The sequence below is a fragment of the Podarcis pityusensis genome (genome assembly GCF_964106645.2).
Source record: "Podarcis pityusensis genome assembly, chromosome: 2".
In the NCBI taxonomy this organism is placed as follows: domain Eukaryota; kingdom Metazoa; phylum Chordata; class Lepidosauria; order Squamata; family Lacertidae; genus Podarcis; species Podarcis pityusensis.
Genome location: NC_138029.1, coordinates 69949441 through 69963318, shown reverse-complemented (window position 1 = coordinate 69963318; position 13878 = coordinate 69949441). Strand labels below are relative to the sequence as shown.

The 13878-nt window shown below is 40.6% G+C and overlaps 1 protein-coding gene across 16 annotated transcripts in view; it reads right to left on the bottom strand.

The window, feature by feature from the left end:
* NSD1 (nuclear receptor binding SET domain protein 1) overlaps positions 1-13878 on the bottom strand; it is a 66528-nt gene that overhangs the window by 39024 nt on the left and 13626 nt on the right. For all 16 annotated transcript variants that reach the window (XM_080987640.1, XM_080987653.1, XM_080987652.1 and 13 more), the window contains one exon: positions 2722-2857. In XM_080987640.1, the coding sequence (XP_080843766.1) occupies positions 2722-2857 (136 nt within the window). The remainder of the gene's footprint in view (positions 1-2721; positions 2858-13878) is intronic.

The window sequence follows — 13878 nt, the reverse complement described above, 5'->3', positions numbered from 1 at the left end:
TGGCTTGGTGGTGTTGGGAGATGTAGAACAGGTCTGTGAATTTTGCATTTCTTGGGGCAAGCTTGTATGTTTACTGAGATTTGTACTTCCATTTTTTGCTCAGGAATCTTCCATCTGGAACCAACAAACCTCACCACAACAAGTCTGGTAGATATGGAGCTTTTGGTAAAATCATTTATGTACTCATTATTCCTCCCAAGTTCTCAAGTCTATCCGAATATCCCTACATCTCACTCTCTTTCAAATCTTGAGTAATTTTCATATATTGTTTAAGCAGACCTTTATAAAATAGTGAAACATTCTTACTGCATTTGTTTTTAAGTTAGCTGGACTTGAGGGAGAGTGTTAGAAGGATAACTGGTAATTTACCTATAATAACTTATGTACTATAAGCAGTCAGTGCAAGTTGTTTCATATTCCCATATAGTGCATATAGTGCATGTGGTTGCCCCATTATAATCATTTCATCTGTAGTGTATTTTTTTTAATATAATTTACTGTTCATTTTGTATTATGCTTTCACTGTCTTAAATAAATATACACAATTTTTCATGATGTGTCGGTTATTTTTACTACAGTGGTACCTCGGGTTACATATGCTTCAGGTTACAGACTCCGCTAATGCAGAAATAGTACCTCGGGTTAAGAACTTTGCTTCAGGATAAGAACAGAAATCATGCTCCAGCAGCGCAGCAGCAGTGGGAGGCCCCATTAGCTAAAGTGGTGCTTCAGGTTAAGAACAGTTTCAGGATAAGAACAGACCTACGGAACGAATTAAGTACTTAACCCGAGGTACCACTGTATTTCTTTTGGTGTGGCTCTTGCTTTTTGGTCCTATCCACATGCTCACTGAAGCTAACTAATACAGATTTAATTTAGAACCCATTTTTCAGAGAGAATTATATTAAATATTAAATCAGTCTTTTCTTTGAAATTCTGGAGAGAACTCTAAAGTTCCAAATTTTGCTAGAGGTTGTTGGCCCTCTGCATTCACTGCTCCCTGTGTTTTACTTTTTGAATGAGTCAGGGGTTAAAACAGGGGTCAGCAAACTTTTTCAGCTGGGGGCTGGTCCACCGTCCCTCAGACCTTGTGAGGGGCTGGACTATATTTTTTGGGGGGGGGGGGTTGAACAAATTCTTATGCCCCACAAATAACCCAAAGGTGCACTTTAAATAAAAGCACACATTCTACTCATATAAAAACAACAGGCAGGCCCCACAAATAACCCAGAGATGCATTTTAAATAAAAGGACACATTCTACTCATGTAAAAACACACTGATTCCCAGACCATCTGCGGACCGGATTTAGAAGTCAATTGGGCCGGATTCGGCCCCCGGGCCTTAGTTTGCCTACCCATGGGTTAAAAGGAGTTCAGAAGCTGTCATCATAGGATAGATAAGCAACTGTTTCCCCAAAGAGAAACATCTTATGAATGAGTAAACAGCACAAATTTTAATTTCTTTTTCTTTCCTACTTCAGCATACATATTTCAGATACTGTTAGGGAGCTATTTGGACACTATGTGGACAAGAGTCTGGGAGAGGAGGTCAATGCGTCTTTGGGTACCATTCTCTCAACCACTGCCTATTCTACTTCAAATTTTCATTTTTAGAAGAACAGTTTTACTCTTCAAATTGGTTCCTGGTTGAAGTTCTCAGGGATGCAAGCATAGTGGGGGTTTTTTTTGGGGGGGGATATGGGGTTCTGAAGGACAGTGGATTTAATTCAAAATACCAGAGACTTTGCAATGGTGGCACACACGTTTTAAATTACAATAAGAGGCAATAATTTATCTGTTGTGAAGAAATAACGCTCACTCCTTGCTCTTGGTCCACTCTCCCTACTCCTGTCTTCTTGGTTGATTTCTAACATTTTCACATTTTTCTCTCACCACTTAATATTTCACTTCATGACATACTCCTTCAGCAAACCCACCCACTGAACTATATTCTCTTTCCACCAAAGGCTTCCTCTTGCACCTCCTAAACTCCAGAACTTTGAGAACGCCCTTCTTCACAATCTCCCAGTACTGAATACTTGAACAGTATTACGCACGTCTACTTAAAAATAAGCTCTTTGAGTTTAACTGGACTTGCTCCGAGGAAAGTGGGCACAGGATGAAACCAAGTGCAATTCTATATACCTTTACCTAGCAGTAAGTCCAGCTTAACTCAATGGGCTTGCTTCTAAGTGGAGAGCCATAGGCTTCCACTACCTACCTGTAATCCTAAACAAACCACTAAGCAAACAAGTTCCACTGATTTCCATGAAACATTCTAATTATCCCAGGTTAGGGCTGGGCCTTATTATTATCATTAGCATTCATGTAATGCCATCAATGCACATGGTTATGTATGCAATTAAAATAAGAAATGAAGGGCTTGCAATCTAAAACAGCGATGCCTGTTACTACCCTTTCACTTTTTCATGGCAGGGTGACCAAGCCAAATATATATATAGAGAGAGAGAGAGTGAGTACAGGACTCCAGAACTTTTGACAGAGGAAGCTGCAGCTGGTGCAGCTTGCCTGACAAGCTATACAAACATTAAAGATACACAGCCCACCCCCCTCAATATCATCAGCTTCACCCAGGCAGCTTATTTGACAGCCACCCTGGTCAATACACACTTATGGAGGCTAATCTGCAAAGTGAGCTGTGTATGGATAATACAAATCACTAAAAGTCTGATCATGTAATGCAAATAATATATTATTACCTTTCATTTTTGAATGTGTGTCTAGCACAGGATCATGGGAAATTTTACAGGGCCACCATGGACGTCTGTTGAACTTTGCCCATACAAGATCTCCAGTTTCATACTTCACCGGAGCAGGTTTCTTCTTATTTCGACCCTATGGAGAAAAAACAATAAACTGCATTGATATATAATTCACTCTAGTGGAAGCTGCTTGAGCCACCAGGACTGTAAACTGCAGTTGGCTTAAATCTGTTGATTAATTGCAAAAGGGTAAGAGTGGAAGGGCACACTTGTTTATTTTTGGTTTTGAGGTATTGCTGAAATAAGGATTGAGAAAGAAAATATCACAAATCTTCTCTTATTCTACCAAGGTTCTTGTGTACTGAACTGTAAATAGCAACGTTATAATGTGAAGATTTATAAACAAGTTATTTTACACTTCCTTTGGAAATGCAACAAAGGCAACAATATTGAGATTACAGTAGCTTGTATCTAAACAAAAAAAGTTAAATCAGCTAACTGGTTAAAAGACAGATCAACTTAACATTCTTCCAATCAGTTAACAGATCTACAACCTACACTTTGTGCAGGCCCAGCAGCAAACCCTGACTCTTTCCCTCATCAAACCAAACATTTGCCAAGGGCAAACTTAAAGGTAAAGGTACCCCTGCCCGTACGGGCCAGTCGTGTCTGACTCTAGGGTTGAGCGCTCATCTCGCTTAAGAGGCCGGGAGCCAGCGCTGTCCGGAGACACTTCCGGGTCACGTGGCCAGCATGACTAAGCGGCATCTGGCAAGCCAGCACCAGCGCCGCACACGGAAACGCCGTTTACCTTCCTGCTAGAAAGCGGTCCCTATTTATCTACTTGCACTTAGGGGTGCTTTCGAACTGCTAGATGGGCAGGAGCTGGGACAGAACGACGGGAGCTCACCCCGCCACAGGGATTCGAACCGCCGACCTTGCGATCAGCAAGTCCTAGGCACTGAGGTTTTACCCACAGCGCCACCCGCGTCCCTTAGGGCAAACTTATATCACTAATAAATAAGCTGTTTTTAGAACTCTAAATGTGGATGAGTTGAACACACCTCTCCTAATGGAAAAACAGAATCGCTGCCCTTTCCTGTCAAGGAAACAGCTAAAGTTCTAAACTGGTATTAGGCAAAATAAAGGGTGGGGAGGAAAAGGGAGGAAATGAGATGTTATTGCTAAAATTGAGGATTTGGATACCCTTGCCGTTAGGAGGAACGTTTTCAGTTCTAATGTTTCTTAGTGACCGCAAAATGTGATCAAAGAATCAAGCTCTAGACTTGCTTTTAAGGTGGAACACATGGGGCTAACTTCTCCTTCCACTCTCTGAAAGGCCACCTCTCTCTCTCAAAGACTGGAGGACCTTTCAGAGCAGCATTCTGTGAAGGGATCCTTCCAAACAGAAATATCAACACCCAAAAATGTGTGTTCCTCTTTGCATTCTAGCCATGATTCTACATGTAAAATTATAGGAGTAAATTTATAATTTTAAAACTAAGTGCTACACAAAAGTTATTAAGTGTTTGAAGCCAATATTGAAAATTAGCTCCTCAGACTAAATACAGCTTTATTAAAACAGCACCAACTTTTCTTGGTAAGACACAGAGATAGTTGCAAACTATATATCCAGACACACCCACTTTCTTTGATGGATTAAAAATCTCCCCATATCAACACTAAATTGATTCATTTCAGCTCGCTCCAAAATCAAAGACAGAATGAATGGGTGAGCATCTTGCAGTCCCCAGAAGAACAGTGCAAAGATGTATGTATGAGAAAGCAATAGAAAATGGGAAACTGAATTTGTAAACATATTAAAAACAATGCTTGTTGTGATGTACGGATTGCCAAACCATGATTTGCAATCAACCAGGAATGCAGAATCAGAAACCATGGTTTCGAAAACAATGGTGGTGCAGCATGATGCCTGAATCAAGAAACCATAATTACAGACTACATTTGTGCTTCTTAAATGTCCAGTTAAAAATGCTGGATGCTGATTTTAACTAAATTTTAATATGTGAGGATGAACAGCTGAAAAGCAGAAGGAAGAGGCAGTGACTGATGGAGATGTGGAAGATAGTGTGGGGTGCTTTATTCTTAACCTGTTTTCTCTAGCATACAGGAAAACCACACACCTGGAAACCCAAGGTGGGGGGGAAATAAACTGGGGAAAGTAGGTTCAGAAGAAAAGCATCTCCTTCTCCCCTTCCAAATTGTGTCCCCCCCCCCCCCTTCCAGAGCAAGGTGGTAGAACACATATTTAGAACAATTGCTTTGCATACTAAATGTCCGCCGTTCAATCCATGGCCTTTCCAGGTAGGCCTTAGAAGGACAACTCTGGACCTCTGATGCTAGTCAGAGTAGCAAAACACTGAACTAGGTGGACCTATAAGGTATAAAGCTGCTTCCTACGTTGCTTTCAACTCTTTAGCAGAAACCCAAGTCCTCAGATAAAAATCTGTCACAGAAATTTAGCTCTCGTGTAATTTATCATCAGTTCTGAAGTGAAAAGTTGTGAGTTCAACATTAAATTATTGGAGCCAGAGCACAATTGTACTAGTCATCTACTTCAATTTTCCACTACATAGAATACAGAGAAAGAGGAAGTGCCAAGGGCACATATCTGCAGTTAGGAAGACTTCGTGCTCGCAAAGTTACTGTAATTAAGAATTAAAGTGTGATTCAAAATGAAAGATACGCCCTTTTTTTGAAACAGACCAATGTTTTTAAAATTGTTATAAAACCATAATCTAAGTCCCCCAAATGTTGACCTTTTCTAGTCCAACAAGCAATATTTAACTTTTTTATTAAAAACAAAACAAAAACCATGATGCATTATGATTCACAGTTTTAGACTAATACAACATTAGGAAAGACACTACACATAAGAGAACACTCTTATGCGTGAGTTATGCTGGCTGAGGGGCTACGTGGAACTCTGTGGAAGGAGAGACACTGGTGCCATAACAGATATGGCAGCATAGCACCATGGAAGTGCAGCTGTTCCACTGGCACAGAAATGGCAGAGGGAAGAAGCACTTCCCCACAGACCACTACCACATCCTCAGTGACAGCGTAGCTTTACAACAGCCCCAGACCACATGCAAGAAATTTCCTCCCACTTACAGCAGTGGGAGGAAAACAAATGAAAAAAAAGCCGCCGCCCCACCTCAGTGAGCACCTCTCTCACATAGGCTATGGTGTAGTCTCAACGCCCAAATGCAGCCTACCACCACAGGTATATAAACCACATACAGGGAGGTCATAACTCAAGGTGACAAGTCATGCAGCGTGGGGCTTATTTCTCTTGTCTCTGGCAACACAGGGCTCACAAGAAAGGACTCCTGCAATACAAAAGAGGAAGAAACGGTGCTCTGCACACAAAGGGAGTTCTTTGCACAAACAACTTGTGTCCCCAGAACCCTGCCAGGAACTGGAGCACAGTGTGAACATTTGTTTTCCTTGAACCCTCACAGGAACCTTGCAGCAACTCCCTCACAGCACTCTTAACAGTTGGGGATGGCAGGACAAACAAGTAAGGGGACAGGGCAAGCATGCTACAAAATACATCCATTTTTCACTGTCTCCCACATCTCACCACCTCATCGCCACATACTATCCAAACAGTATTACTCTAACACTATGCTTCAGCAAAGCGAATTATGGTGCTGGAGGAGACTCTTGAGAGTCCCATGGACTGCAAGAAGATCAAACCTATCTTAAGGAAATCAGCCCTGAGTGCTCACTGGAAGGACAGATCCTGAAGCTGAGGCTCCAATACTTTGGCCACCTCATGAGAAGAGAAGACTCCCTGGAAAAGACCCTGATGTTGGGAAAGATTGAGGGCATAAGGAGAAGGGGACGACAGAGGACGAGATGGTTGGACAGTGTTCTCGAAGCTGCTGAAGCATTGTTGTTGTTTAGTCGTTTAATGGTGTCCGACTCTTCGTGACCCCATGGACCAGAGATGCCAGGCACTCCTGTCTTCCACTACCTCCTGCAGTTTGGTCAAACTCATGTTAGTAGCTTCGAGAACACTGTCCAACCATCTTGCCCTCTGTCATCCCCTTCTCCTTGTGCCCTCAATCTTTCCCAACATCAGGGTCTTTTCCAGGGAGTCTTCTCTTCTCATAAGGTGGCCAAAGTATTGGAGCCTCAGGATCTGTCCTTCCAGTGAGCACTCAGGGCTCATTTCCTTAAGAATGGAGAGGTTTGATCTTCTTGCAGTCCATGGGACTCTCAAGAAAAGTTAAGAGTTAAGAAAAATAAATAAATGAAATATTTTTTAAAAAAAGAATTTAAACCCCCACCGGTCATTGCGTCTTATTGAGAGACCTCTTTCTTTGGAACACACATTCACTTCCTACATTTCAAAACCCAACACATAAACACAGACGCCATTCTAATTTTCAGTTCTCCTTGTAAGGTAGCTTATAGAGATGATCACACTAAGTGAAGAAATTGCTAAACAAATTATATTAAATTCACAAGCGCTCAGTCATGGCAGAGACATATCAAGCTCAGTCAAAAGCTCCCTTTTGAAACAGTCATACTATTAATAGTCTTAATTATTGCACATATCCAATAACTATCTTTTTCATAAAGCCACTTTAAAGCGGTTTTCAGCTCCACTGGTCTCATTGGAAGCAGCAGAATAAATCACATGCTTGCACAAATTAACACTAGGGTTCTGTCTCCAGCAAATATCATTTCTGTAGTTTTTCTCCATCTCATTAACAACTGTGATGCTCCTTGCTCATTAAGAAAGTGATGGGAAGATTACAGGCGCTTTCTAGTTCCCTAGCAATCCAAAGAATGGCTTTAAATGGCCTTGGCACCTCCCCACCCCTTTCTGTGAGAGTTTTGCTTTGGTGTTTTTGGCTGAGGAGGAGATTAGTTCTACTGTACTTGAAACAGAACTGTAGCTATGATTCAGGTGTTCTCCAGGTCTCTCAATAACAACAACATTTGCACAGTGCCTTAATTGTTAAAGTGCTTAATCCACATTATCTCATCAATCTTCACTACTACCTTATAAAAATAGTTAAGCCCAGTCCTATTTCCCCCTGCATATTTCAGGCAGAGGGCCAGAACCATGGCTGTGCTAGGTCAAGAGGACTGCATCCTGCCCTTCAAAACAAATTTTGGTATTACAGAACCAAGAAGCGACAGTGAATATAACACTACCACTTGAGTTACTCAGCAGGGAAGGTCTCCTAGGCACAAACAGCACTGACTTGTGATTTTAAAATAAAAAAATTAAAGGGGGAGGGCAAATGCCAAGAGCTCTCTGTGAGCTACTGAAAATGTCTGGGGCAGGGGTATATATGGCCTGCAGGTTTGCCAGCCCTGCTTCAGAGGGCATGAACTCTGTTCTGTTCACACCTAGTAGTGTGTTTGTGAAATACAGTACAGTCATACCCTGGTTGTCGAACTCAATCCGTTCCATAAGTCCATTTGACTCCCGTAACAGTTGGAAAACCAAGGCGCAGCTTCCAATTGGCTGCAGGAGCTTCCTGCACTCATTCGGAAGTTGCAGAAGTCACGTCAGACATTCGGCTTCCAAAAAAAAACGTTCGCAAACTCACTTCTGGGTTTGCGGCGTTCGGGAGCCAGAACGTCAGAGTACTGAGGTGTTCGACAACCAAGGTATGACTGCAGTTGTATTTAATTAATGTTGTGGCCATATAAAATAAATTAAAAGTATTTATTTTAGCTCATTATGGCTCTGAACCATAAGGATGTTTCACAGGCAATGGTGAGATAAACAAGTGCTCAGGGTATGGAGACTGCAGAAGGGAAAAACCAGAGTGCAAACCACACATTGCAAACAGGGCACTCAGTTTAGGCAGAAAGGCTGACTGTGTAAACTGGAATGTTTCACATGGTATGATCCAGAAAAAGAGCTGCTTGCATTTCACAAGTCCACTTATTAATTTAGTTCCCCCAGAACTAACATGCCTGTTTCCTTACAGCAAATGGAAGTCAATATGGAAAATGCTGATGGGGTGAAGGCAGGAAGAAAGTGGGAAACGGAGGACACAACAAAAGGGTGGGAAAATAGGCAAAGTCAATAAAACCCATAGCAAAGGTAAAGGAATAGGGCTGGGAGATGAAGGATGGGAATAAGTTTTATTGACTGCAACCTTCACACATATGCTTGGGTGTAAGGTCCATTTGACACAGTGAGACTTGTTTTTAGGTCACCTACTGGTGGGGAATAGTTTCCAGCTCAAGTGATGAACTGTATTCCCTTGTCAGCAACATTATGGAAGTCATGTGCCAACACAAGGTGATACCAAATTGAAAGTGGATGGAGCCAATGCCACACACAGATCTCTGTCTCTGCATTTCCTTGCCATGTGCTGCTGAAGGGGCTCCCTTTTCTCAGCACACAGTGAGAAATCCAAGAGAATGAAGGAAGAATGTTCCTTTCCTGCATCACCCACCACCTGAGCCCTGCCACATCCAGAAACCCTTCCCCCCACCTGCTTTTCAGGTGGTTCATTCAGAAACCACTGATAAGCAGAAGGTACAGTATATAATATATTACAAAGTATAATACAGCATATGGAACATAAATAACCATAAAATATGGTCCCATTTACTCAAATACCCACACAAATTCCACATCAACTAACAGAGCCCTATCTTCCCAATCATCAAACACCTGCACACATTTAACCAAACTCTCTCTCACACACAAAAACACTAACACAATCTCCAACACTTACCTATTCCAACAAGTCCCCAGGAAAATATACACCCCCCCCCCACAACAATACTGGCAGCCTGATACTGTACCAATACCAAATTTAGTCCAGGACTCCATCAGAGTTATCATCTACACAGCTCTCCCCCTAGTCAAAAATTTCCAGCTCCCATCTGAGAGGATGTCAGACTCTAACCCCTCCCACCCACTCTAACCCCTCCCACTATGGGACAGTATTATGCATCATCCTACTAAAATAAAAAAGCACAGTCGTAAGAGGGATGAGGCCCTGACTCTCACAGCACTCTAAAGCCATGGTGGTTCTTTGCTGCCTTTATAGGCAGATGTGATTTCATTAACAGCCCTGTGGGGAAAGTACTGGAATTATGTGTACAATCCAATTCTTTCAATTACAGAACATTCTCAGAAGCAAAACGAAAGATAAGATTTTGATCATTTTGTAATGAATCTATGTAATAGTGTATGTTCGTGCGGAGGGTGGGTTGTAATGGCAAAAGTATGAACAAGTGATTTAATTTACTGTTAAATCTTAACAGCATTCGTGTAATTAGAGGACTTCACCTAGCCTACTTAACGCAGAACGAAATGCAGTTTGCTATACTGCATATAAAGCTATCTGCTATATCTGCACAGCATTCAATATCCCTCTTTATAAAGGGTAGAGACATTGAACAACACACCTTCTGTTGTCCCACATTCCCAAAAATACATATCCTAATTACAGCAAAATGCTTTCTCCTTACAAAATCATTTGGTGTTGAACACAGTCCAAGCATTTGAATACTCACACATACCAATGTGTAAAATATCCTCCCATTTCTTTACCATGAAGAAAACAAGACCCACACCTATGACAGAATTCCTTTCTTTCATTTGTAAGCAACAGGTTTCTAGATCATCCTTTGCCAACCTGTTGCCCCACAGGTGTTTTGGACTACAACTCCCATTGGGCCCACTCAGAAGGGCTGTGCTGATGGTCCAAAACAGGCATAGGCAAACTCGGCCCTCCAGATGTTTTGAGACTACAATTCCCATCATCCCTGACCACTGGTCCTGTTAACTAGGGATGGTGGGAGTTGTAGTCCCAAAACATCTGGAGGGTCAAGTTTGCCTATGCCTGGTCCACAACATCTGGAAGGTACCAGGGCCCTGGAGTGCTGCTGCCAGTCATAGACAGTGCTCTGGAACAGATGGAATAAGTAGTCTAACATTGTATAAGGCAACGTCCTATGTTCCTATGAATAGTAACACATGAACAAGACACAGAAATATCCCCATCAAACTCAGTTCAGTCTTTGGCAGGACTAGAAGGCTAATATCTGATTACAGCTCATTAGCTGGATATAAAGATAAAGCAAAAGAATATAAAACAGATTTTTAAAAAGTAAAATAATTTGCATAAAGCTACAAATAAAAATCTGTATGATATCTGAGTAGTAAGGACACTAATGAATTATATGAATTCTACATAAATTATTATGATTTTCTATATTAGGAATTAGAAGAGCTGACAAATCTGGAAGAATTTTCATGGTGAGAATTGTGTTATGTTGTTATCTGGCAGTAGTTTGTCCCCACAAATAACCCAGTCACCATGTTCTCTACCGACTAAAGCCTTGACATAAACCTCAAGGATAGCCCAACACAGCAATTGCAGCAATCCAACCCTGAAATTATCCAGAGGATTTGGCACGGTTCAATGTTTTTCAAAAAGGGGAGGTTGTTTCGAAACCTTTTTTTTAAAAAAATTATTTGAACCATGTTGTTTTGAAATTTGGAAGTTAAGGAATTTAACAAAACTTGAGACTTTTTATAAAGTTAAAGATCATTTATCCAAACTTTATCCTTTGTTATTGAATAATAATTATGAATCGGAACAGGTTAACAACTGTATGAGTAAACAGGCACAAGATGTAATATCTAAAACATTACTCTATGAATACTATCAGATTCCCTATTACTGTTGTTAAATTATACATCTCAATAAACAGAGAAAACAGAAAATTAACTTCTTCCATGATAGTCACAGCAAGTATGTTGTCTGCTCAAAATATTGGATAAATAAACTTTGAGAATTAGCCATGATGTCAAAATGGGGATATTATTCAACATAAAAAGAAACAGGATATAAACAAAATAGATTTCTAGAAGCACTGTCTCCATTTACATTGTACTGATAAAGAAATTACCGCTTCCTGAAGTTCAGTATGGTGTTAACGTTTTAAGTAAATAATCTCCTCCTATCCTTTGTTATATAGCATATCATTGTTTCATTCAAAAACATCTCAAAAGAAGGTTGTGTTAATTTAGAAAGACTGTTCAGGCTATTATGATTGCTGTTAAATCTCTTTTTAAACTTTCCCCATAATGTTGTACGGTACCTTTCTCATAGCGCCCCCTGCTCCAGACAAAAAGGCCATGCTTATTGTAACTAAATGCAATGCAATGCAATGAAATGAAATGAAATGAAATGAGAAATTTGGTTAGATAAAAATTAATAAAATAATTTCCAAAACATTCTCATCATAGAAGTTAGGAAACGGGGTTGTTTCTCCCCAGTATCAATCAATATGTACTATTAATTATTTAAAACATTTATCTGTTTGGTTAGCAAATAAGTTTTTTCAGCATCTGGTATCTTTATTGTTATGGCACTTTCTATGACACACTTCCTATATTTTCAATGCAGCAAAGTTCTCCTGTTTATTTATTTTCAAATAACATTTTACTGTTTTCCAAACATGAAAAACAACTAGTCCCTGAATAGTTGCCTCCTTACTTTCCACAACAATATCCAATTGACAAGGGATTATCAGCATGATAGTCTCCAAGATGTAGAGCTTTGTGTTAGCCCATCATTAATTCTATCCAGAACACAAGAGAAACCAGGAAATGCAAAACCTGTTTGTATGACAAGCATGGCTTTCAGGTGATTTTATCACAAGGAGTGTATAGTATATGCTCCAGTACCTAAATAGCAGTACATAATGTAGTTTTAATAATTTTCAGTTTTGTCTCTCAGATACAGAACCCTTATTTCTCAAATAAGCTGAAATTCTCAACTCACACAACTACTAATATTTACAGCTTCAAGATAGCTGATAATATTCCTTATCAAAGTACGTATTAAACAGAGTAGCCCAGTCTTATAGCGCTATTTGATGAGCTATGGCACAATCTGATCTTCTCTCACTGCAACTGAAGCCTTAACCAATGCTATCAAAATGGAATAGAAGGCATCCAGCTATGACCAGGTTACTAATGCACTAGGCCAACACTTTCCTCTATAACTAGGCCTTTGGCCTTACACTGTCTTTGGCCTTTAAAAAGTGGGTGAGAAGTTTTTGTTGTAGTTCTCTTTCCTCTTGGTGTTAATGTATCTATGTGTGATTTACTGTCCATTTGTTGGGTTGTAAGACACTTTGGGTTGTCCTGGGCCAGGTGAAGCAACTGACAAATTTAATAAACAAAAAATAAATAATAATAATCCCTATGGGTGGTAGTCAACTACGATGTCCCATCAGTACAAGGATTTCCTTGTATGCTACAGGGGTTCCCCCCTTTCCTCTCTAAATCTGCTCTGTGTAACACATACAATGACTCTTACACCTCCATAGGCTACATTCCAGCCAAGCACGAATTGTGGATTTCTACACATCCACAACCACCTCTCCATCCAACCGAGCGAGCAAATTACATTATCTAGAACATATTCCAGTAAGGCAATCGTGGGGCAGGGCCAGTGACAGGTGGGGCCTCAAGGGTGGGGCATGGCCTAGGAAGAGTCTCAAAGGCCAGACAGAGAGGCCAGGAGAGCTGTATTGAGTCCCTGGGCCTGAGGTTCCTCACTCCTGGTTTTGCAAGATGTTTCCTTTCTCTTCAAAGGCATACATTCCTGCCACCTAATTGTACTATGAAATCAATCACATTTCTGAACAGTGAGGCACACAGACATTCAAGAGCCAATTTAAAGGATGCAGCAACTCACTGATAATATCTCCCTTTACACAACTGCAAGATAAGAGCATCGTGAAGAAACTTAAAACACTAATGAATACTGTGTAGTAGTGTTAGTAATAACTAATCAATTGGAAAAGGAGCCTCCTCTAAATAACCTATGAAAGAAAGCGCAGGCATGATTGATACTTCACTACTGCTTGTTTACGTCGTATAATTACCACTTACGAAAGTTCTGTCATTAGGTTTCTTTTTAAAAAAAAACATGGTCATCCTTCATCCTTAGAAGTGTTCATCCCGATTGAGTATGACGTACCTTATTGCTTCTTGACAAGCAAGGGATCTTTCCATACAAAGACACCAGCACCACCTCCAAAAGCCAAGCTTATTTCTCCCTGAAAAGAAATATCCCTAAAAGGAAAGTAATTGGCCTCTAGCAAGGACTGCATCTGTCA